General features: G+C 34.2%; 1 protein-coding gene across 8 annotated transcripts in view; it reads right to left on the bottom strand.

The window, feature by feature from the left end:
- The window catches only part of KIAA1109 (KIAA1109 ortholog), a 225,219-nt gene that overhangs the window by 140,412 nt on the left and 60,571 nt on the right, over nt 1–24,236 (bottom strand). For 7 of the 8 annotated variants that reach the window (XM_030925315.1, XM_030925337.1, XM_030925343.1 and 4 more), the window contains exons 16-25: nt 22,946–23,101; nt 22,584–22,681; nt 20,882–21,060; nt 20,292–20,398; nt 19,126–19,334; nt 10,071–10,298; nt 9,174–9,311; nt 4,943–5,122; nt 2,772–2,900; nt 369–488 (exon numbers count right to left, since the gene is read on the bottom strand). In XM_030925315.1, coding sequence (XP_030781175.1) covers nt 369–488; nt 2,772–2,900; nt 4,943–5,122; nt 9,174–9,311; nt 10,071–10,298; nt 19,126–19,334; nt 20,292–20,398; nt 20,882–21,060; nt 22,584–22,681; nt 22,946–23,101 — 1,544 coding nt within the window. The remainder of the gene's footprint in view (nt 1–368; nt 489–2,771; nt 2,901–4,942; nt 5,123–9,173; nt 9,312–10,070; nt 10,299–19,125; nt 19,335–20,291; nt 20,399–20,881; nt 21,061–22,583; nt 22,682–22,945; nt 23,102–24,236) is intronic. The other variant, XM_030925329.1, reaches the window with a different exon arrangement.

Below are 24,236 nucleotides of genomic sequence, written 5' to 3'. Positions count from 1 at the left end.
TCAAAAAAAAAAAAAAAAAAAAAAAAAAAAAGAAAATATAAATGTATGAATCCTAAAGACATTCAAAAATCACATCATTTAAAAGCACTACCAGTTTACATCCCTGATATAAAAGCAACCTACTATTTTATATCCCTGCCATAAAACAATGTTATAATAACTCAGAGTAAATAACTGGTGAAAGTATGCCTTAAAAAAAAAAAAATACTGGAAGAGAACATGGATGAGTAAAAATTAGAACACTTTCTCCTAAAATTATGTGGCAGTCCGTGCGATGACAAACTATAAGTGTGTGTTTTAGTTCAAGAAATAGAGGTTTGGTTTAGTAAAAAGGAAAAAGCACTACACTGGCCAAGCAAAACACTTACCTTTATATTTGTAGCACAACCATGCTCAACAATATAAATATCGGCTCCATCTACTGCTAAACGAGTCATAGTATATTTCAAATCATCTGAAGTTGGACAAGGCCCAGGAATACAACTCAACTAAAATAAAAAAGGATTGTACATCTAAATCATCACCATCAACTTATTATTTTGACAGTTAAGTCATCTTCTTTAAATAAACACAAAAAAATCTAGTTATTGATGTATTTTTTAAAAATCTAATTTCATTCTTTTACAATAAATGAAATCAGCAGTTAAAGTGTTACCAATTAGAAAACCATACATTAGAAAACAATAAGTAAACATGCACCATTTTCATTCAGAAGAGGCAAGCAGCAAGTCTAACGGACAATACATATACAACTTCTTACTGAAACTCAGAGAGGATAAGCAAATAAAGTGATAAGTAAACAGTGTCACAGGTTTACAAGAATTGTATGAGTTTAGAGTAGTAAGGTTTTCTTACAGGTACTCCATACACACAGATGTATTTTCACACACACACATACACAAATATATTCACTGTAAATATTATGATATCTAAGATAATCCATATTCATTTTATTTTACACCTAAAACACAGATTTTTATGATGTTTAGGTTAAAAGAAAATGTATATATCACCTACATCAATCAACTTCTTGAGGAGATGGAAGACCTGAGTAAATTATTGGCCCAACAGCATGAAAATGCTCATTAGTGGCAGAGCCAGAACTAGAAACAGGTGTCTCACAGTGTAGTCAATACTCTATAAGGATATATTTCCTCTGGACAAAAACAGACCTAAACAAACTAAAGTGGCAGAATGGAGATCAGTAGTTGCCTGAGGTAGGGGCTGACTGCAAAGACACACAAAGGAATTTTCTAAGGTGATAGAAATGTTCTATATCTTCACTGGTGATAATAGTTACACAGGTATATACAGCATTTGTCAAAGCTCAAACTGTACAACTTTAAAAGGATGAATTTACTGTATGCAAATTATGCCTCAATTAAACTTATTTTTAAAAATTTTAGGGCCGGGTGCGGTGGCTCACGCCTGTAATCCCAGCATTGTGGGAGGTCCAGACGGGCAGATCACAAGGTCAAGAGATGGAGACCATCCTGCCTAACAGGGTGAAACCCCATCTCTACTAAAAATATACAAAATTAGCCAGGTGTGGTGGTAGGTGCCTGTAGTCCCAGCTACTTGGGAGGCTGAGACACGAGAATGGTGTGAACCCAGGAGGCGGAGCTTGCAGTGAGCCGAGATCGCGCCACTGCACTCCAGCCTGGGCGACAGAGCAAGACTCTGTCTCAAAAAAAAAAAAAAAAATTTAATGCAACGTAAACACTTTAAGTTAAAAAAAAAGAAAAGAAAAAGGAGGGGGAGGCACCTAAAGGTATGTTTGTATTATCCATAAAAAACTGCCTGCCTGACCTATGACTAAGGAACCAATTCTGTGGAGCCTGGCAATGTGTTTATAACAAGAAAAAAAATAATTTTAATCACCAAATATAGCTGTTTCCTTCAATGTCAATATATAAGCATGCATTACAGATTTTTTGGACGGAAAAGTAGGATGAACTACTTTCAATTCATAGTAATATAACAGCAAACAAATATAATTTGTATAGCAGAAGAGCAAAAAAGGAAAGATACATACGGGAAAGAACTAGAAAGAAAAACTAAGCTGTTAACCACTGTGTTGTAGAACCAGGGTAAGTTATTTTTCTTTTTTGAAACAGCCATGCTTTCCAGATTTTCTGAAATAACCACGCTTCCAAAATCAGGGGGAGAAAATGCCTCCCTCCCCAAATTCATAAGGGAGAGAGTATTTATTGCACAATAATACTATGCATTTCATTGCCACTGCATGCGGTTTTAGGGATTACCATCTACTTTTTGCAATCCTTGTGAAGATATTGTAATGACCCTTAATAAAGGTGGCACAATGTTGTGAAAAGAGCATAACATGTGGTGTCAGGAAACCTGGCAAATGACCAACCTTCCTATTACATTATGGGAGAAATGGCATGTCCAGAGTGGTCTGCACACCATGTCATGTGAAGAATTCAGCCTTCTCCTTGTTTCAGTTTCTAAATCTTCTACATAAATATATAGCCACATCCCAATAATGCAATATGACATGAATGTTAACAGCAAAAATGTAAGCAAAATATAATTTTTATAATTGTTTATTTTTCAATTTGTAGGTTTTAATAATCATCTCATATTTTAGATACTTTAAAATGGCCAAGAATTTTAAAAATAATTTTATTAACTGAAAAACCTGCAGTTTGCTTCAAGGCTATGTGTATTTGACTTGAAGCTGATATCTCAATATTCCATTTTTTAATTCATAAATGTTTATAATATTGCTAACATATTTGTTAACATACCTTGGACTCACAGAACCGACGATCAATTCCATGCTGACATATTATTACTGATTTTGGTCTTTCCAGTTCATACTCCCGACATACCACATGAAAAACAAATGTCTGTCCCCACTCCAAGAGGCATGCCAGCTACAGATAATCAGTGACAAGTTGACAACACTGTTAGCATTCTAAATAAGTGTTCAGAGTTTAAAAGCTTCCGAAGAATGTTAACATGGCTTGGAAGAACCCAAACACTGTCTTAAAACTTCTGCTAAATAAGCAACTTGTTAGCCAATGATTTTTGCTATCTTTAATATCATTTATATGCTTATGTTACTTTTCCTTTATGAATGACAAAATGCATTGCCAAAATGAAAACTCATTTCAACTGAAAAATTTCACTTCAGCAACTTTTAAAGCAAATCCTTTTATTCAAGGTTATGTATCTTTCCTGTTACATAGCTAACTGAAATCTCCACATAGAAAAGCATCTAAAATTCTCTAATCATAAACCAAACTTTTATGTGAGAAAGTATCTCAATATCACATTGAGCTACAATTTTTAAAAACCAGGTATTTTGAAGATTAAAGCACTTTTGTTTATGTAAATAGAAGCTTAAGTAAGCATATATAATTCTTCAAATCTTCAGTTTTTTTTAAAAAAAAAAAAAACCTTAATTTTATAATTGATTAGAGCTGTTAAAAACATTGAGAGATAGATATATACATGGCATTATCCCCCCAAATAAGTACATAATTTAAACACTTGGAAAATAAAAATTTTACTTTTAAAACATACAAAGAATGGAATAAACATAAAAGTGCCTACAGATTCATGAACTGTACAGCAAACAGTGATGCCGAGATTTTATGCAAAAGAAAGAGAAATGTTTCACCTTATAAACGCAATTTATAAACATGTAAGATTCTAGCAGTCCTTAGAACAAAGGAATTCTACCCAGTCTTGCAGGGTCAGCACGGCTTTATTCCCTTCTTAGGGAACAAACTGCTTTGGAATATGCTTCAGTTTTTACTTGTATACTTAGGGATGTGAAATGGGAGATAATAAGAAGAGGACAGTTACAAGGCCAGTGAGCAATGACTATTGCTTTTCATCCATTTTTATACATTCCATTATGCATTTCTTTTCACATATTTTTATAAATATCATTATACATTCTAATATTATATTGAGATGACGTTCAACTCCAAAATATCCCTTTTCAATTCCATTCATTTTCCCACCATTTCTAGGATATTAATTTTTGCTACCCTCTGATGATTTCTTCCAGGTATACAGGGCATCTAGGTTCTTCATCACTTTCTTGTTGCTACTACATACCTCTAAATTATATGTTTTATACCCATTCTATAACTTTTTATCAAAATTGAGTATGTAACATTCCTATCAAATTCCAGTCTTTTGAAATATCAAGATGAGCATTCATATTATAATAAATATATGACTCAGGTGAAATGTTAAAATAATATGGCAATTCAACTAAACTTCAGTGGCCAATTAGAAACAAATAATATATTAAGGCTTTTGTGCCTTCTAAGGATTAAGTGAAAGGGGTGGTGGGAGAGAATTTATCCAAAAGGATCACACCTAGAATTCTAGACCAGATTTACTTACCAGTAAATTCACTTTTATTTTTTGAAACTATTATAAACATCACTAACAGCAGGTACAAATGATGTAATCTTGCTTTGGGACATGACAAGCAAAGAACCTTATTACCTAATCCTTAGCATCATAAGACCTACTTTCAAATCCTACTTAAGAAATATGTAAGAAAACAAAGTTCTTAAAAAATTACTCCATATAGTAGAAAAATAAGATTTTTTCCAACAATGGAGGGCCAAGTAACATAATTTTAATAATATATTAAATTGACTTCTAGAACGGTACTTATCCTGAGTTTTTCCCAAAGAAAGTCTCAAATTCTTGGAAATATTACCTAGAACTACATACATTACACCCAACAAATTATATGTGGCTCAGAAAAGTGAAACTTGTCTCTGACTCACCTATAACTAAAATTCTGAATGGCAAGAATGACTCCCATCAGAATGCCATCAGTGGAAATGCAATGAACATTCAAACAGGCATACAAGTTATTCTTGAGAAGGTGGATAAAGAAAGGAAAAAGAAAATAAGTCAGGAGATAGTACTCTGAAAACCATACCTGTGGTGCTGTGACCTTAGCTGTAAGACTTCCAGCCTGCACATCAATTAACCATGCGTATTCTAAGGAATCACTTCCCAAAGGAAGACCTTCTGCTGAGAACATAGCGTGTGCTCTCAGCTGGAGACCTGACAAATTGATGTGACCTTCCCTGAGTACTTCATCCACAGGGGGTCGCTGCTGAAAACAATAATGATGAGACCGTAAAATGTATAAGAAAATCATATTATAAATTCTAGTTGTTTCCCCCGACACCCCCTGCAGAGATGAACAATAAAATCATGCCATCTATAAGGCTTCAGAATCCACAAGCTCCTAACACAACCTTGTACCCATAGAGGTAGTCTGAGTTAAGCATCTTTAATGAACAATATCTATGAGAGCCCAACTATTATAAAAAGCAAGACAGCTGAGTCCTAAAAAGTAGACAGATCTCTGATTGGCAACTGTCTTTATGAATAACAAGAAACTACAGTAGTACTCTGACAGGGAATACAAGAGACCAATCTTTTGTAGGAAATCTAAGAATCGTGAGATTAAAATATTTTTTAAAAGGAAGATAACATTGAAGAACATGGACTGTTAAGACCAAAAAATGAAGAATGGTGGTGAAAAGTAAACTTCCATAGAGATTCTGAGGACTATGTAAATACAAGGATAGTTTTATCTTCCAGAGAATAATTTCATACTCACTACTAAAAAGCCGCATGTATTTCAAAGGGAAAATTTCTAACATATTCAGAGAAATAAAGGATATGTCATAAAACAGATTATTTCATGGAACACTAGTTCCACACATTAAGAATAAAGAATCAAATAAGTCTGGAAATGCCCTACTGATCAGTCACCAATTTCTGTTAAATCTACCTCCCAGTCTCTCACAAATGCATTGACTTTTTTTCATCTTCAGTGCTCTCATCCTGGTCCAAACAGTATCACCTCCTGCCAGGACGTTTTCAAGGTATTAACTTTTTACATCTCTCTGCTCCATACTCTATCAGCAGTCACAGAGATCTTCTAAACATATGAATCTGATCCTGTTCTTGCCTCCAGACCATGAAATGCTACCAGAGCACTGCCTACCTCACCTTGTGGCACTTTTTACACTTGAAATTATTTATCTTAATTTTAATGTTCACAATATTTACATTCTCCCCCAGGTTCATTAATGACCATTTCTGTCTTATGCACCAAGTATCACTGCACCTAACAGTGACCACAAAAAGTAGATGCTGCTGACTAGACAGATTTCTTCACAGCAAGTATTCACAGAGTCTTCAATATACCAAGATACACTGAGGCAGTTCACAGATTATTTCCCAACCTAGTTTTATTACGGTAGTCCTCTTCATGTATGTCTAGGCCACCTCACAGGGTTAGTGTTCCTTGCTTTCAACATATGTTGGGAAACAGTCTTAAAAAAATTTTCTTTAAGGATAAGGGCTAACTCTAATTCGTAAGAAACTTTTTTAAAAAAAATTCAAATTGTGACTACAATAATCACTCTAGAAGCTCTTCTGATCCAATTTTTCATTTAATTTTCATCCAAGCTATGTGACTTTATATAAAATCACCTGCCTTCTCCAGGCATTAATTTCCTTACCTTTTTTACTGAGAGAACTGGGGAAGGTGGTCAAGAAAGTTATCTTCTGATACTGAGACTCAATAATTCTCAGTATAAAACTTTTATGAAATTTTTTAATCTCAAAATTACATGTAGATCTTGGGTTTTCCTAAGGTACAGCCTACATGATACACCAATAAACATTATATTCTAAATTTTATTGCAGTTTGCATCATGTGTGGGTTGAATGGCGTCCCTCAAAAATATATGTTCAAGTCTGAAGCCCTGGAACCTATGAATATGATCTTTTTTGAAAACAGGATTTTTGCAGATATAATTAGGTTATGGTAAGTTTACACTGGGGGTGGGCCCTAATCCAATATGACTGTTATCCCTGTAAGAGGAGAAAAAGTGGGACACACAGGCACAGAGAGAGAGTGGCAGCCAGTCGAGATGGAGGCAGAAATTTGAGTGATTCATCTACAAGCCGAGGAATACCAGGGATTACTGGCAACCACCAGAGCCTAAGAAGAGGCAAGGAAGGATCTTCCCCTACAGCTCAGACAGAATGTGACCCCGCCAACAGGACTTTGAACCTCCAGAACTGTGAGAGAATACATTTCTGTTCTTTTATGTCACCTAGTGTAGGATACTTTGTTATGGCAGCCCTATGAAACTAATACATAAGATGACCACAAAGTAAAAAGTGCATAGTTTCATAATGGGACACAATAGTCCATCAGTCACCTTGGATCCTTCGTCTTGAAGCCTTAAGACCGCTGCTACCCAGGATAAACTACAAGTGGGTAACCCAGATTTGAGCCTTGGAAGTAGACAAAGTGTGAACCCTTCCACTGTGAAAGAACATTAGATAGTATAATGACAGATGAAGAAAAAAATTCTTAGGAACAGTTGTGTCAACACTAGAGAACATAAACAAGGTAAGTAGACAAGCAAATTCCAAGAGGATATATATGGTATCTTTGTCTTTGGGGTAAGTTGTCAACCATCTAGGAAATGAATTATCACTAGTGCTTCTACTTCCACCTTGATATCTCTACTCCATGAACTCCTTCTCTAATCCCCAAATAAGTCATACTTTATAATTCAGTCTCTCTACAAGTTTGCCATACCTCTATAATAAGAATTAATGTGAATATTCATAATCAGCTCAATAAAATGTTTTCTATGTCTGGAAAAGTCTTTTAAAAGTACAGTGATTAAAAGTTGAAGTGTTACCAGGTTCTCATAAAAAAACCAGGGATAGTCATCTACGATTCTTAGAACTCATGCATAGAAGACTTTCCCTTTTCCCTTTATTAATTTCCTTAATAGACTGAAAAGGGGAGCTGGGCTTCCTCTCCACACACCTGCCTCCCAGAATAAAAAACAACCGATTCTAGTGACCCACTAATTATAGAGAGGAGGACAAGAGTTTTTTTTTAAGGTTAATATGGCAAGTTAAAATAGTGTTATGTGAGAACTTTGTGATGATAGAATAGTTCTGTATCTTCATTTTGGTGGTGGTTACATGAATCTACACATGATAAGATGACCTAGAACTATGCACACACATTGTATCAATGTCAGTTTCCTTGTTTTGATACTATAATTATGTAAAATAATTTTACCATGGAAAACAACTGGGTAAAGAGTACACACAGGATCTCTCTGATCTTTGCAACTTCCTGTGAATCTATAATCATTTCAAAATAAAAGTTTAAAACCGGAAACACTCATTCTGTGGCAAAACAAAAACAATTCCTAGCACATATTAAGTTTTAGCTCATATGATCTCATGTATGTCAAATATATGTATGAAAAATTAAATTAAAATTCCATGAAGAAAAATATGGTCAGTGATGGCAAAAGAATGAAAAGGAGATATGCTATTTTAAATAAAATGATCAGTTACTACATATAATCATAATAAATGATCATTCACTGATGATTTCTGGGTATCAGATTCATCTTTGCATTTATAATTTTACTTTCTCTTGTATTACGTTCCATTTATATTTCTAAATCACACAACTTGATTAAAAGTAAGACGGGGCACATAAAGCGGTGTAGGTGCCACGGAAAGCCATTTGGCTTTTTAAAAAATAATAATAAAATTATAGTCTACCCAGAAGTGCAATAAATCCTCAAATTCTCACTTGATGAATATCATTGGTTCTCTTTTAAAAGAGCCCAGAGGTATCTTGAAGGAATTAACGAAGTATCTTATGTTAGATGAATAAGTCATTGACCGTGTAGATATACACGTTTTAAAATATTATTTAAATACTTAAAATATTATTTAAAATATAAAATAAATATTAACATTTATGCTGTGATACTCAACAGAACCTACCATTTTATATAGTTAATTTTTCCCTTCCATAAATATTTGAGAAAGTTTTTATTTCCATTTCTATCATAATAGCAAAAGGTATAAAATATAATTGAGATCACAGAAATAGGGACAAGCAAAAGAAAATGGAGGGTCTTGAAACAACTCTCATACACAAAAACATACTTACAAAACTTCTTAATACAGTTAGCTTAAAAGTCTCTAACTTAAAGAGCTACAAAGTCCATGCACAGAAGCTAATTCATTGTTTTAACCCAATAAATATTAATAGTAAATCTCTGTGTTTCCAACATATTTCATTTTCACCTTACCTGATAGTTATCACTGACAAACACATTCAGCGGTGACAGGATAAGTTGCAGCATGGTCTCCCTAAATCCTTTTTTCATTTCAAAACATAGTCTTTCCAAGAAAGCTGTAGGGCATTCAGGACCATCAGTAGTTCCATGCTACAGTCAAATGAAATGGCATAGTCGAAATGCAGAGAAGGCAAAAAGTAAGAAAGTACAGAAAAATAAAAATTACATCTCTCATGATTAAGAGAATTTGTTTTTCAAAACAGAGAAACTATGATTACTGACAAAAAAAAAAACTATTCTGTACCTCAGTAGGATCATTAGCTGCACTAAGCAACAGAGGGCCACCCGCCCCCCAACCCCACTGCGACACAGACACACACCTCATCTGGCCCTGCTCCAAAGTCCCTGGGTTCTTGGGGCAATTTAATATCATTCCATGTCAGTAAGAACAGGTCCACGGGTTGTCCTTAGAGTGACCCAGGATACTGTGCTAGATCTAAACTACATAATTCAACCCCAGGGTCAAGCCAGAAACTTCATTTTGCAACAGATCCACCATAAGGCCCCAAACTGGTCTGGGGTCTAGAGATAAAAGCTAAGAAAATGTAAAGTCCTTGAATACCCATCAGGTTAATTATAAACCCAACAATGCAACGTGTGACACAATGTCCTGACGTTACCAGAAGAGCAAAGAAGCAGCTAAAGTTAAATTAGAAGAAAAATAGAAAATAAAATTACCAATGATCAAGTAATCATATTATGAAGAAAATACATGAGTTTTATAACAGTAAAATAATAAATTTAGAAGTTTCTGAATCTGATTTTCTAAGTGTGTGTTGCATGCTTTACATCTATACACAGGTGGATGTCATAATATATTCCAGACTACTTTGATGTGTAAACACTTACAACAGGAAGACGCCCATGAACTTTGTACAAATTAACAAGCACAGTGATATCCCAAGGACGCAAGGCAAGTGGATGAATTGACTTGGCTGAACCTTCATTTTCCTTTTTGTCATTTTCCATTCCAACAGCAGTCCACCCAGAGCTGGATGATGTTGACAGTGACAAAACAGGACTTGAGATAACCTCTTCAAAATCCATATACATGTCATCTTCCCCAAAGTAGTTTTCCTATAAATATTAAGAAAACGCAAATTGCTGTCAGAAGTATGTAAATATATTTTCACCTATGAGCCTAAATTTGTAAATTATGTATTTCCTTAACCTATTATATTTAATAAAAAGGCATCAGCCCTATTGTCTTAAAATACAAAAGAAAACATATGTTAAGGCTTACACACAGCCACTTGGCAAATAAATATTCAGCAGCAAAAAATACAAAAAGTTACAGAAGCCTATTTTATAGTAAAGCTTCATGACATTGCCCCAATTACAGCAAAACCTTGTAATTTAGGTCCTCAGAGACCTTTGAAGGTTTGTTTGCATGGTTAAAGAGTTTTCAATCACTGCTCCTCAGAGTTCTCAGGCAATACCTGAGGACATCCTTTGGGGGAAACAATTCACTAAAAATCCGTCTGGCTAAATTCGATGAGGTAACTAGTACAATTCACATATTCCTGTTGGAATTATTTATCAGGCATGTTTCAACAGCTTTAATAAAAATATCCAATCTTGGTTATTGATGACATAAAGGCATGTGTTACCAACAATTATCAAAAATTCCTTTCACATAGTTCATCCTGGTTTTTTATGCAGAAGTGTTTCAACTATTGTTTTCTTTTGCATGAAAATATAAATTTAGCTGGAATTTAAATTATTTTTTCCCATTGATTCTAAATTTAAATTTTGGCCATTTGATCTGTCAGTAGTAAACAAAAGTTGTTAAATATTCCTGTTAACATTGTTAGCATATCTGTTAAATATTAGAACCAAGACAGAAATTTGGTAAAGTCTGCACTTTGATTACTGACAAAGTTATTTTCTGACTAGAGTTATGGACATCAGTACATAATATCATTTCATAGGAAATAATGTCGAAGGGCTTAAAGTCATACAGTTAATTGATAGGGAGATTTAATATCAAAATCCCAAACCTACCAGCTCACAAAACCAGTGCTTTTTCCTCTATTCCCTATTGCCGTCCACCTCCTAAATACAGATGCCACTTGAAACCTGCCTGAAATCTTAATAATTGTCTTTATAATACAATTCTGAAGCACGGACAAATTTATGCACAAATATAACAGAAAACACTGGGTTATATTTTAAATTCCAACATTAAATTTTTAAAAATAACATAAACGTCTAATTAAGTTCGATCAACATTAAAAAACTTGAAGAGATAAAACAAAAAGCTGGTTCTTTGACAAGATAAACAAAATTGACAGACCATTCGTGAGATTAACCAAGAAAAGAAGAGAGAAGATCCAAATAAGCTCAATTAGAAACAAAAGTGGAGATATTACAACTGATACCACAGAAGCACAAAAGATCATTCAAGGCTACTATGAACACCTTTACATGAACAAACTGGAAAATCTAGAGGAGATGGATAAATTCCTGAAAATATAAAACCCTCCTAGATTAAACCAGGAAGAAACAGAAACTCTGAACAGACCAATAACAAACAGTGAGAGAGAAAAAGGGATTTTTAAAAATTGCCAACAACAACAAAAAAAAAAAGCCCAGAACCACCAGATGGACTCACAGCTGAATTCTATCAGACATTTAAAAAAGAATTGGTACCAATCCTACCAAAACTATTCCAAAAGATAAAGAGGGAATCCTCCCTAAATCGTTCTATGAAGACAGTATCACCCTAATACCAAAACCAGAAAAAGACATTAAAAAAAGGAAACTAAAGATCAATATCCCTGATGAACAAAGATGCAAAAATCCTCAACAAAATACTAGCTAACTGAATCTAAGAGCATATCAAAAAGATAATTCACCATGATCAAGTGGGTTTCATACCATGGATGTAGGCATGAGTCAACAAATGTGACATATCACATAAATAAAATTAGCAACAAAAACCTATTCAACAAATTGTGTAAAATCAATATTGTGAAAATGACCATACTGCCAAAAGCAATCTATGAATTCATGGCAATTTCCATTAAAATACTACTGTAATTCTTCACACCACTAGAAAAAACAATCCTAAAATTCATATGGAATCAAAAAAGAGCCTGCATAGCCAAAGCAAGACTAAGCAAAAAGAACAAATCTGGAGGCATCACATTACCCAACTGTGAACTATATACTAGAAGGCTATAGTTATCAAAACAGCAAGGTACTGTTATAAAAACAGGCACGCAGACCAATGGAACAGAATAGAGAAGCCAAAATAAAGCCAAAATAGAGCTAAATACTTGCAGCCAACTGATCATCAACAAAGCATACAAAAACATAAAGTGAGAAAAGTGGGTTTCATAGCAGGGATGCAGGGATGGTTTATACACAAATCAGTAAATGTGATACATCACATAAACAAAATAAGAAACAAAAACCTATTCAACAAATTGTGCTGGGATAATTGGCAAGCCACACATAGAAGAATGAAACTGTATCCTCATCTCTCACCTTAGAGAAATATCAACTCAAGATAGATCAACGACTTAAATCTAAGACCTGAAACCATAAAAATTCTACGACAACATCAGAAAGACTCTTCTAGACATTGGCTTAGGCAAAGAATTCTTCACCAAGAACCCAAAAGCAAATGCAACGAAAACAAAAATAAACAAATGGGACCTAATTAAACTAAAAAGGTTCTGCACAGCAAAATAAATAATCAGCAGAATAAACAGACAACCCACAGAGTGGGAGAAAATCTTCACAAACTATGCATCTGACCAAGGACTAATATACAGAATCTACAGGGAACTCAAACAAATCAGCGAGGAAAAAAAAAAATCCCATATAAAAGTGGGCAAAGGACATGAACAGACATTTCTCAAAAGAAGATACACAAATGGCCAACACATGAAAAATGTTCAACATCACTAATGATCAGGGAAATGCAATCAAAACCACAACGTGATACCACCTTATCCTGCAGGACTGGCCATAATTTAAAAATCAAAAATAATAGATGTTGGCGTGGATGTGGTGAAAAGGGAACACTTTTATACTGCTGGTGGGAATGTAACATAGTACAACCACTATGGAAAACAGTATGGAGATTCGCACTAAATGCAGAACTACCATTTGATCCAGCAATCCCACTACTGGCTATTTACCAGAAAGAAAAGAAGTCATTACACGAAAAAGACACTTGCACACTCATGTTCATAGAAGCACAATTCACAGTTCAAACATGGAACCAACCTTAATACCCAGCAACCAATGAGTGGATAAAGAAAATGTGGTATGTGTATATATACACACATACATACATACACACATATATACCATGGAATACTCCTCAGTCATAAAAAGGAATGAAATAATGGCATTCACAGCAACCTGGATGGAATTGGAGACCATTATTCTAAATGAAGTAACTCATTAATGGAAAACCAAATATCCTATGTTTGCACTCATAAGTGGGGGCTAAGCTGTGAGGACGCAAAGGCATAAGAATGATATAACAGATTTTGGAGACTCGAGAGGAAGGATGTGGCAGGTGGTGGGGTGAGGGATAAAAGACTACACATTGAGTATAGCGTACACTGCTCAGGTGATGGGTGCACCAAAATCTCAGAAATCACCACTAAAGAACTTATCCATGTAACCAAAAACTACCTGTTCCCCAAAACAATTGAAATAAAGTAAACAAACAAACAAAACTTAAAGATGTTCAGAGCAGTAGTTCTCCCCTCCAGAAGCCTTTATGAAATATACATTCCACCCCAGTCCTAATGACTGTTCAGAAAGTTTGCAGTAGGCAGAGTCCAGAGTCAAGCGTAAAGTGGAAAAACTCCTTTGATACTTCCATGTGTAAATGGCCCCCAGAAAAACACCTCTGCCCCACCTTCTCCCCAAACAGCTGATCTAAGGACTCAACTACTATTAGGTTTCAGCATACTAACATGTACCAACAAAATAAAACAGTTACCAGCACTCATTTTAACTCATTTTTAATGATCCTAGCCAACAGATCTCTTATTTTTAAAAAATTCCCTTGTAGTCTCTTATAATTGTAAATCTTGAAAAAAATTTAGATTCCTGTAGATTATTACAGTAAAAAGAAAAAAGATTCCCTTGGGTCTAACGTTCCAATTTGCTACTAAAGCAATCTCCATTGCTTTTGAAATGGAAATAATTCATATCAAATTCCTTAGGGAACACTGAATGCCCAACATAGCAGAGAACATTTGCTAATTTTTGTTAAATGTGTCAGTGACTTTGCTCTAAAGGAGTTATAAAACACTAGGATTCTTTCATGAGTTAATAAATTTGTAGTTACTAAATATCGTCAACAAAATGTACTTTTAAAATTATAACTCCTTTAAGAACTTTGTCTAATGTTAAATGTCTAATGCTGGGTGTGTGACTTAAGGGTTTTTCTTAATTTATGAATTCCAAATCTATTAGTTAATTTCTTAAGAATTAACTGAAAGGTCAGGCGCAGTGGTTCACACCTATAATCCCAGCACTTTACGAGGTGCAGGTGGGCCGATCACTTGAGCCCAGGAGTTTGAGACCAGCCTGGGCAACATGGTGAAACCCTGTCTCCACAAAAAATACAAAAATTATCCAGGTATGGTGGCGCATGCATGTGGTCCCAGCTACTTGGAAGGCTGAGAGAATCACCTGAGCCCAGGAAGTCGAGGCTGCAGTAAACTGTGACCATGCCACTACCTGGGTGACAAAGTCAGACCCTGTCTCAAAAAAAAAAAAAAAAAAAGAATTTACTGAAAAAAAAGTTACCAAAAAGGTTGATCAAAGTGTAAGGTAGGTGGTAATACATTATGGCAAACTTTTATGGTACTTTAAGATTAACAAATGTACACAAATATTTACAAATAAAAATAAAACTTTCAATTTCATTTTATAATAGATGGCATGCAAAATTAAACTATCTTTAAAATAAATTCCAAACAATCCTAGAAAAAATTCACTGGCTTATAGAACCAAGAAAATGTGTTCTTTTGTCAAATTTGCATCATGTTTGAATTTAAGAATGATAAACTACATACATTTCAATTTACTTAAGAATTCTCCAGAATTTTCTTTTCATAATGGTATTTTGATATGAGTATCTTATTACCTACTTCAAGTAAGAGACTGCAATGTTTTTCCTAGTTAAAAATGTATGCTTATCCAATGATGCTCATTTCTCAAAACAGAAAAAAATAACAACAATAGGTGAAAAGATGGCAGCTAATAAAATCAGAGAAACAGTAGCAAAAGTCCACAAGTACTGTTTCCAAAATTACCCTTTTTTAAAAAAAGAAAAATTAATAGCCAGGTTTCTGTTCAAGATTATTAAAATTATTATTTTTTTTTTTTTTTTGAGATGGAGTCTTGCTCTGTCCCCAGGCTAGACTGCAGTGGCACAATCTCAGCTCACTGTAAGCTCCACCTCCCGGGTTCACACCATTCTCCTGCCTCAGCCTCCCAAGTAGCTGGGACTACAGAAGTCCGCCACCACGCCCGGCTAATTTTTTGTATTTTTAGTAGAGACAGGGTTTCACCTTGTTAGCCAGGATGGTCTCGATCTCCTGACCTCGTGATCCGCCTGCCTCAGCCTCCCAAAGTGCTGGGATGACAGGCGTGAGCCACCGCGCCCGGCCTAAAATTATTTTTAATAAGAAAAACATATATGCCATATATATCCTTTCATGCAGTTATTTGCTACCACTGACATGTTATCATTATAAAAAGATTTATTTTCCTTCATTAACAAAAAAATGAAGTAAGACTAAGAGAAGTCAAATCAGGAAAGTAATATAAGTAGTATGGTTATCCAACTTTATATCCACAACAGAAGAAATGACAAAGTTTTAATATGACTGAAATGATTTTGGGCTGACACTCATAGTTACTATATTGTCTACATCTGCAGAAGACCTCCCATTTCCATACATGTCCTCACAAATTTTAATGAATATTCAGTAGACATATTCTTCTTAGAATTATTTATAATGATAATGCCAGGCCTAGTTTCTTCCGTGGATTTTGGAAAGCAGTCTTTCATATACAGCCAAACAAATATAGTGATTTTTTTTTCCTAGTTTATTCTTTATAATTTCTTGATGTTTAATTTTGATAACTAAAAAAAGACAATCTCGGTTACATGAATTTTTACATTCCCTTAAACTGCCATTTTCTTTTTCATGTATACATGAAAATACATGAACAAGAAAATTTCATATATCAATTTGAATATGTTATAAAAATAATATATATATTTTTCAACCTCCAAAAAGTTTTAAAGTACTAATACCGATACCAAGTAAAATACACGTTATATAGCTAAACAAACAGACCAGGCATGGTGGTTCACACCTATAATCCCAGCACTTTGGGAGGCCAAGGCTGGAGGATCGCTTGAGGCCAGGAAGGTGTTTGAGACAAGCCTGGGAAACATGGCAGGACCTAGTCTCTCCAAAAAATATTTTTTTTAAAGTTAGATGGGTGTGGTGGTGCCTGCCTGTAGACCTAGCTACAAGAGGCTGAGGCGGGAGGATCACTTGAGCCCTGGGGTTCCAGATTACAAAGAGCTATGATTGTGCCACTGCACTCCAGCCTGAGTGACGAAGCAAGACCCTGTCTCCTAAAAAACAAAAACAAAACCAGAAACTTAAAGAATTGCATAAATTCCTTATAAAAGGAAGCACAGAGTTAACTGGGCTAAACAAGTTTTTTGCCTGTCATATCTTTGATATATATTTAGTAAACATGTCAAAATTTCAAATTTTACAATTTGCTTTAATAGACATTTTATACAAGTTCTAAGCTAACTAGATAAATGTAAATACTAATACAATATTTAGGGCAAGACAAACTTTTGAAACTACTAAAAAGTTGTTATAAACCCTTTAATGCACAAAAGTCTGTATGAAAACAATAATCTATCAGCAATGGCTACATCTGTGGAGTAGAACCTATAAACAAGTCTAAAATGAAAGCATATTATTTATTTCACTGTATTCTGTTTTGTTAGAGTCCTCTTATTTTTTTATTACTATCAATTTTTTTAATAAAAACAAATTGAGGTTCCATGTGTACATAGTAATGCAAAAACGAAAGTTAATACCACTCTAGTAGTATTCAAAAACTGATATTGTATCACTATGACTACCTTCACCTACTAATTAAATCATTACTTATATTTAAGTAAAATATAATGCAGCCTCTTCAGGAAGACTATAGCTTGAAAATTATTGGCCGGGCACGGTGGCTCAAGCCTGTAATCCCAGCACTTTGGGAGGCCGAGGCGGGCGGATCACGAGGTCAGGAGATCGAGACCATCCTGGCTAACACGGTGAAACCCCGTCTCTACTAAAAAATACAAAAAACTAGCCGGGCGAGGTGGCGGCGCCTGTAGTCCCAGCTACTCGGGAGGCTGAGGCAGGAGAATGGCGTGAACCCGGGAGGCGGAGCTTGCAGTGAGCTGAGATCTGGCCAGTGCACTCCAGCTTGGGTGACAGAGCGAGACTCCGTCTCAAAAAAAAAAAAAAAAAAAAAAAAAAAGAAAATTATCTGTTAAATCCTTTATAATTATTCACATGCAATCCTAAGAAAGTAGGATATTGGGAGAAATATTTGACATACATTTTAGGTCAAATGATGGTCACAAGAAGGAAGAAAGGTGTGTATGTAATCAACAAAAACTCTAGGTATCTACAAATATTAACCACATTTTCCCTTGCATCTTTTAATATTAAGTTACATCATCTGATGATTTATGGTAGTTTTTTGTAAATACAATATAATAACTCAAATATTGAGATGCTATAGGCCTTCAAAACCCAGTTCAGCCAGCACTTCCTGCAGAGAGCCTTTACTAACAAACCTTGATCGTGCTTCCCTGACCAACCCTGAACATCCTAGTCCCTCTCTACAGAATTAATTACTCTTATCGCTGTACATTACAGGATTCCTTGTCAGCTAGGTATTCAATATCCAAAGTGAATCTGCCAGATCCTTTAAAAATGCAAAATTTCTTAAGTTGTTGAAAGTGATGTGGATAACTCCTCTAATTACAGGCAAAGGTGATAAGTGAGGATCAGGAAGGATTATACTAGTTACCATAAAAATTAAATCAACAAGAATTGTTGATAATTTGTTGGGGGCATTTAAAACATATGATTTGAACGTCAAAGTAAGAGTGATCTCCAGAAAACTGATGAACTCCTCAAATATTTATCCAAAAATAACCTCTCTTTTCTACAGAGATCAACTTTAAAGTGCTGTCATACTGTGCAATCACACAATTTCAGTGGAAAAAAATATACCAAAATGAGTCAACACGATTTGTTCTTTATTCTAAAAATTAGTGCACATCTATTTAGAACCTAAGTTTGATATACTCTGAAATAAGCATTTTCATATATTTGCTTCAGTTTTTCAAATAAAGCACCAAACAAATATTTATTCATTATTTATCATAAAACATTGTCACTTATTTTCAATGGACTCACTTGAAGTAGTGTTTTCCATTACCGATTATTCTCAGATATATGTAGTACTTCTATTGCTACATTACTTACAACGTGTGAAAATGTGTCCATATATCTGTCTATCCTAGCTATCCCTCTAGCTTACACCCCTGAGAAGAGACGCTATATCATCTTTATCTATAGCAACTAGCACCATTCCTAGAACATACAAAATGCACAAAAGAATGCTGAACTGAGGAGTACTATTTTTAATAAATAATTTTGTAATTGAATCTAGCACCCTAAGTCCAGTCAGCATATCTGGTATATCCTCAACACTTTAAATAATCCAATTGGCTATTTCAAATGGTCTCAATTTTCAATTAAATTTTAACTGCTTTGTCTATATTTAAAAGTATGTAAGTTGTTTTTAAGAATCGTACCTTTATACACAAAAAGGCATTTAGTAGAGGTCCATAGAGAGTTATCTGAGAATCTGGAGAAAGTTCCATTTCTACATGAAGTTTATCAGGTGGAAGTTCTGAGGGATCAATAGGGGGGCGTGAAGAAGTAGAGGGAGAAGAAACAACTCTGTCTGATGCCTTCTGGGATGGCCTTAATACGGATAGCATTGTCTCTTCCATTTCTGATACTGTAGTAAATTAAGGAAAAAAAAGATTAATGTTTGGGGAGTGGGGGACAAAAGACCTCTTGGAAGATCTTCAAGGAAATATTCACTAAAAAATTTTACTTTGCAAACATGATACCAACTAATCCTTACATTATGTATATATAATGAAAACAGACCTAAAAGAGCAATAATTAAGAAAGCAAATAAAGAATAAATATTGAAATATGAGAGAAATACATAAATCAGCCTGCAGAAAATCAATGACAACTTTCTGTTAACATAAACAACATTCTTATTGAGTCCCTGCAATACAAATTTGGGTCACATCAAGACCTTAACTATTCTTGGGCACTAAACTACAAAATTTTTTCATATAAATAGCTATTTAAATACAGTGTGATACTATCAAGTCACTATGAAACAACTATGAAAACTATCCTTTGAAACTTAACTCACTGGAAAAATACAAAGAAAACATCATCATTTGGCTCTAATTCTTTTTTGGACCCAGGTAATAAGGCAAATTACCTTCAGGAAACTATAAACTATATGAGAACTGTCAAAATGCATTAAAGAAACTAACGTTTCACAAAATCATGCACTTAAATATGCAGATTCACACAAACCTTGTTTCACATTCAGGCTCTACTGCTTCTAGCTTGGCAGACTTTGAGAATATTACTTACCTTCTCTGAGCATATTTCCTCAACTTTAAGATAAAAATAATGGTAATATCTGTCTCACAGAGTTGTTACATGGATTAAATGAGATAATAGAAGCCAGAAAATTGCTTGGCCCACTATTTGATACATAGCAAATGCTCAAAAGGTAGATATAATTAATCTGAAATATTTAAAAGATTGTATTTATACTATGTCACAAGAATAGATGTGTTTCAATGCATTTGCTTTTTATTTTTCATGACTATCAATCATAATAGCAGCTGTATAAAAGCACAAATTATATAAAAACACTTACATGATTGTTTTAGCTGTTCATCTGCTTTTTGTGGATAAATTGGGTGCCATGTATAATCAATTGTAAGCATGACACTTGGGACAGTCCAGCATTCAACCCAACCAGCCCTTTGAAGAGTAAAACAGACAGTTTCTAGTCAGATACTTATTCCTTTAATTGTATAGATATCAGTTGCAGATAATCAAAATTTTATTATTATTTTTTGAAAGAAGAATTTCTCCACATATAAGCACAAAATACTTGTCACTAATTTTATTTTGTTTTACTAATCAATTTATTTTTTGAGATGGGGTCTCTTTCTGTTGCCCAAACTGGACATCAGTGATACAGTCTTAGCTCACAGCAACCTCCGCCTCCTAGGTTCAAGCGATTCCCCTACCTCAGCCTCCCAGGTAACTAGAACTACAGGCATGCACCATGATGCCCAGCTAATTTTTGTATATTTAGTAGAGACAAGGTTTCACCATGTTGGCCAGGTTGGTCTCGAACTCCTGACCTCAGGTGACCCAACCACCTCGGCCTCCCAAAGTGCTGAGATTACAGGCGTGAGCCACTGCGCCTGGCCTGTGTCACTAATTTTATGTACTCACTTTTCCTGAGTAACGTTGCGCCATTTTGGTTTAACTGTTTTCTGACCACTTTGACACTCAGCAGGAATACCAGTATCATGAATCATCTTATTTGGGTGGCAATTTCTTACCAGCATAAATAAAGAATATTTACTAGGGTGGCAATCTGGTAGAAACAAATGAAGATCAACATCTTCTCCCTAAAAAATAATTATAAATTATAATAAGCCAAAGTAATAACATTAGTGCATAAACATGTTGGTTAATACAGGCAAAACTGTCTACAACAATTTTCGAAATAAGTTTGAAAGAAAATAAACAAATTTTATTTATTTTTATTTTATTGTATTATTATTTTTTGTTTTAATGGTCTCACTCTGTCACTGACGCTGGAGTGAAGCCTTGAACTCCTGCACTCAAGTGATCCTCCCAAGTAGCTGGGACGAGAGGAATGTGCTATTTTTTTTTTTTTTTTTTTTTTTGTAGAGACAGGGTCTTGCTGTGTTGCCAAGGCTAGTCTCAAACTCCTGGCCTCAAGCAACCATCTTGCCTCAGGCTCCCAAAGTGCTGGGATTACACAAGTGAGATAAACAAATTTGAAATGGCAGATTTTACATTCAACAGTCAGGTAAATAAGGAATAAGATTTTACATTGACTAAAACTAAATTTGTATTGAAAAACAACAAAATAATCAGGGAAAGAAACAGTATAGTTTCCAAACAGTGAAAAGAATGTCTTCCATGGGTAATCACAGATTTTTTTTTTATGAAGTTCAGCTTTTAAAAAAAACTTTTATAAGCTCAGGTGTACTATGTTCCATATTTTTATTAATTTTTAAAATAGTATTATCTCATTTGATTCTAGTAAGTCTTGTTTCCTCAACTGGCTTTCAATAATTCAGAACTGGCAAATCAAAGGATCTTCACTTGGCTTTACTTTTTTCCTTATAGGTCTTCTATTCTTTGTTCATCTTGATGACTAGTTTAACAGGCAGCAAGGTAGAGTGGTTAAAAGAATGGAACCCTAAGCTATATTGCCCAATACCTCACTAGCTATATGATGAGTTACAAAAGCTCTGTTCTTCACTTTCCTAATGTATAAATGCAGGTAATAATTATCTCAAGAGGGTTGTTCTGAGAATTAAATGAGTTACTACATAAAGTACATGGAATAGTGTCTATGTAGTACACAGAAAATGTTTAACAGATGTCAGCTGTTTCTATTATGTTGCTAATTTTACCAGTAAAACCACTATTAATAGTACAAGTACTACTGGTTGCCCATACCAAAAAATTATATGTTCCATAAAATTTTGAGCTTAGAAGTGCAGGCATTCAGATAAAAGGAAGAAAGGTACTGTGGTTACTCCTTGAATTCATGTTTACAATTAAGAATCAAATAAAGGGAAGTATAAAATTAGTTCATATGAATTACTAAACATTAGAGCTAGAAGGGCTAACATGTAGATTAGCCACAGATATCAGAAATGAACTCTTAAGAAAATAGTCAACTTGAGATATTTTTAATTGCGCAATTTATTAGGTGCAGTTAACTACAAAAAGAAAACAGCAGGAACTCTGACACTAAAGGTAGTAGACATTGGAGGAAAGCTAAAATACCTTGAAGTGGCAATGGATTGGGTACGGGGAGTAAAGATAAGCTTTGGGAAATCAAACTAACTAATACACCTTGTGGAATAATAGTGCATTCAACTATACATACTCTTAAAGAGAACTTGGTATTACATGTAGCTGGAACAAAGTCCGTAAAAGGCAAAGAAAAATCAATGTTTAGTGTTTCTCCACAGGCTGCCAGATACACTACAAAAAAAAAAGAAGAAGAAGAAAAAGTAAATTTACTTTTAATGTCCATAACATTTCAATTATAAAATTGTCTAAAATGCACAACTAAACAAAATTTTTAGTCCAATACAAACTCTGAAACAGTCCTCTGAGAGTCTCACAAAGATAATGGGGAGAAACAACTTCTAGTATGTGTTAAAACTATCAAATGAATACTAATTTTCTTAGTTGGTATTTGCCTTAATGAGAGAAATACTTAACCTAATTTTTTAAATGTCTTACCATTTTCCTGTTGTTTAGTGGAACAGTCGATCCAATTGTGTTGATTAGCGGCCCAAATCATTTCAAACTGATGAAACATGATTTTAAAATTCCACGTATATGGAACAAATGAAAAAATGTCTGGAGGACTATCACTAGACCAGTCTTGAATTAAATCTAAAATTATTGGGGTAGTGAATAGAAATTGTAAAGTTAGTTCAAACTCAGAAAAGAAAAACACACATTTTCTAACACCAAAAATGAATTTTTCTTTTGATTGAAATATTTAAAAGGTGATTAGGATGTATTTAAATAATTTGACAGTGAACAGATATTTACTTACCAGTCATAGTTCCAAATAAGAGAAATTTTATATATTAATATATATCTTTTTAAGGAATTTTAGAAAATTTTAAAAAAAAAATCACCTGATATTCCACTACCCAAATAGCCAACATTGCAGATACATTTTCTTCCAGTTATTTTTCTACACAGACTGACACTATCCTATATGAACATTTTTTATGTGCTGCTTCTTTCACTGAACTCAAATATTATTCTGTGTTATTTCACACGTTTACATAAATTTTGCATAATAGCTCATTAATAAGATTTGTCAGGACCTACTTAACCATTTTTTATAGTTGGATATTTATACTCTTTCCAAATTTTTGTGCTATATATATTACCATGTACTATATATTTTTGTAAAAATTATTTTACATATTCAGGATTGCTTGTCAGTAAAGATTCTAGAAGTGAAATTGCTGGGTCAAAATTTAGGAATATTTTTCAAGACTACTATAAATTGCATTAGAAGTGAGTCCATTTACACTCCTACCGGAAATGTATGCTTGACTACCCATTTCACTGAACTTTCTCCTGCATTCTATCTCTTTCTATCATCTATCTGTTTTTTGTTTTGTTTTACTTGACATTTAATAACTGAAAAATGGTATCTTGCTTTCACTGAGCTTCTTAACTACAAGCATGGCTGAACATTTTTTCATGTTGTTTTATTCATTAAACAAATATCTACTGAGTGTCTACTGTGTGTCAGGCTCTGTTCTAGACTCTAGGACTACAATGGGTGAAGGAAACATAGACTTGACTTTCTTAGAATTATAATCATATTTGTTCATTGCCATTTCACTGTATGTTTAAACTGCTTTTATTATTATTATTATACTTTAAGTTCTAGGGTACATGTGCACAACGTGGAGGTTTGTTAAATATGTATACATGTGCCACGGTGGTGTGCTGCACACATTAACTCGTCATTTACATTAGGTACATCTCCTAATGCTATCCC

The sequence above is a fragment of the Rhinopithecus roxellana genome, chromosome 2 (genome assembly GCF_007565055.1).
Source record: "Rhinopithecus roxellana isolate Shanxi Qingling chromosome 2, ASM756505v1, whole genome shotgun sequence".
Taxonomy (NCBI): Eukaryota; Metazoa; Chordata; class Mammalia; order Primates; family Cercopithecidae; genus Rhinopithecus; species Rhinopithecus roxellana.
The sequence above is the reverse complement of the archived record's forward strand: the minus strand, read 5'-3'. Positions and strand labels throughout refer to the sequence as shown.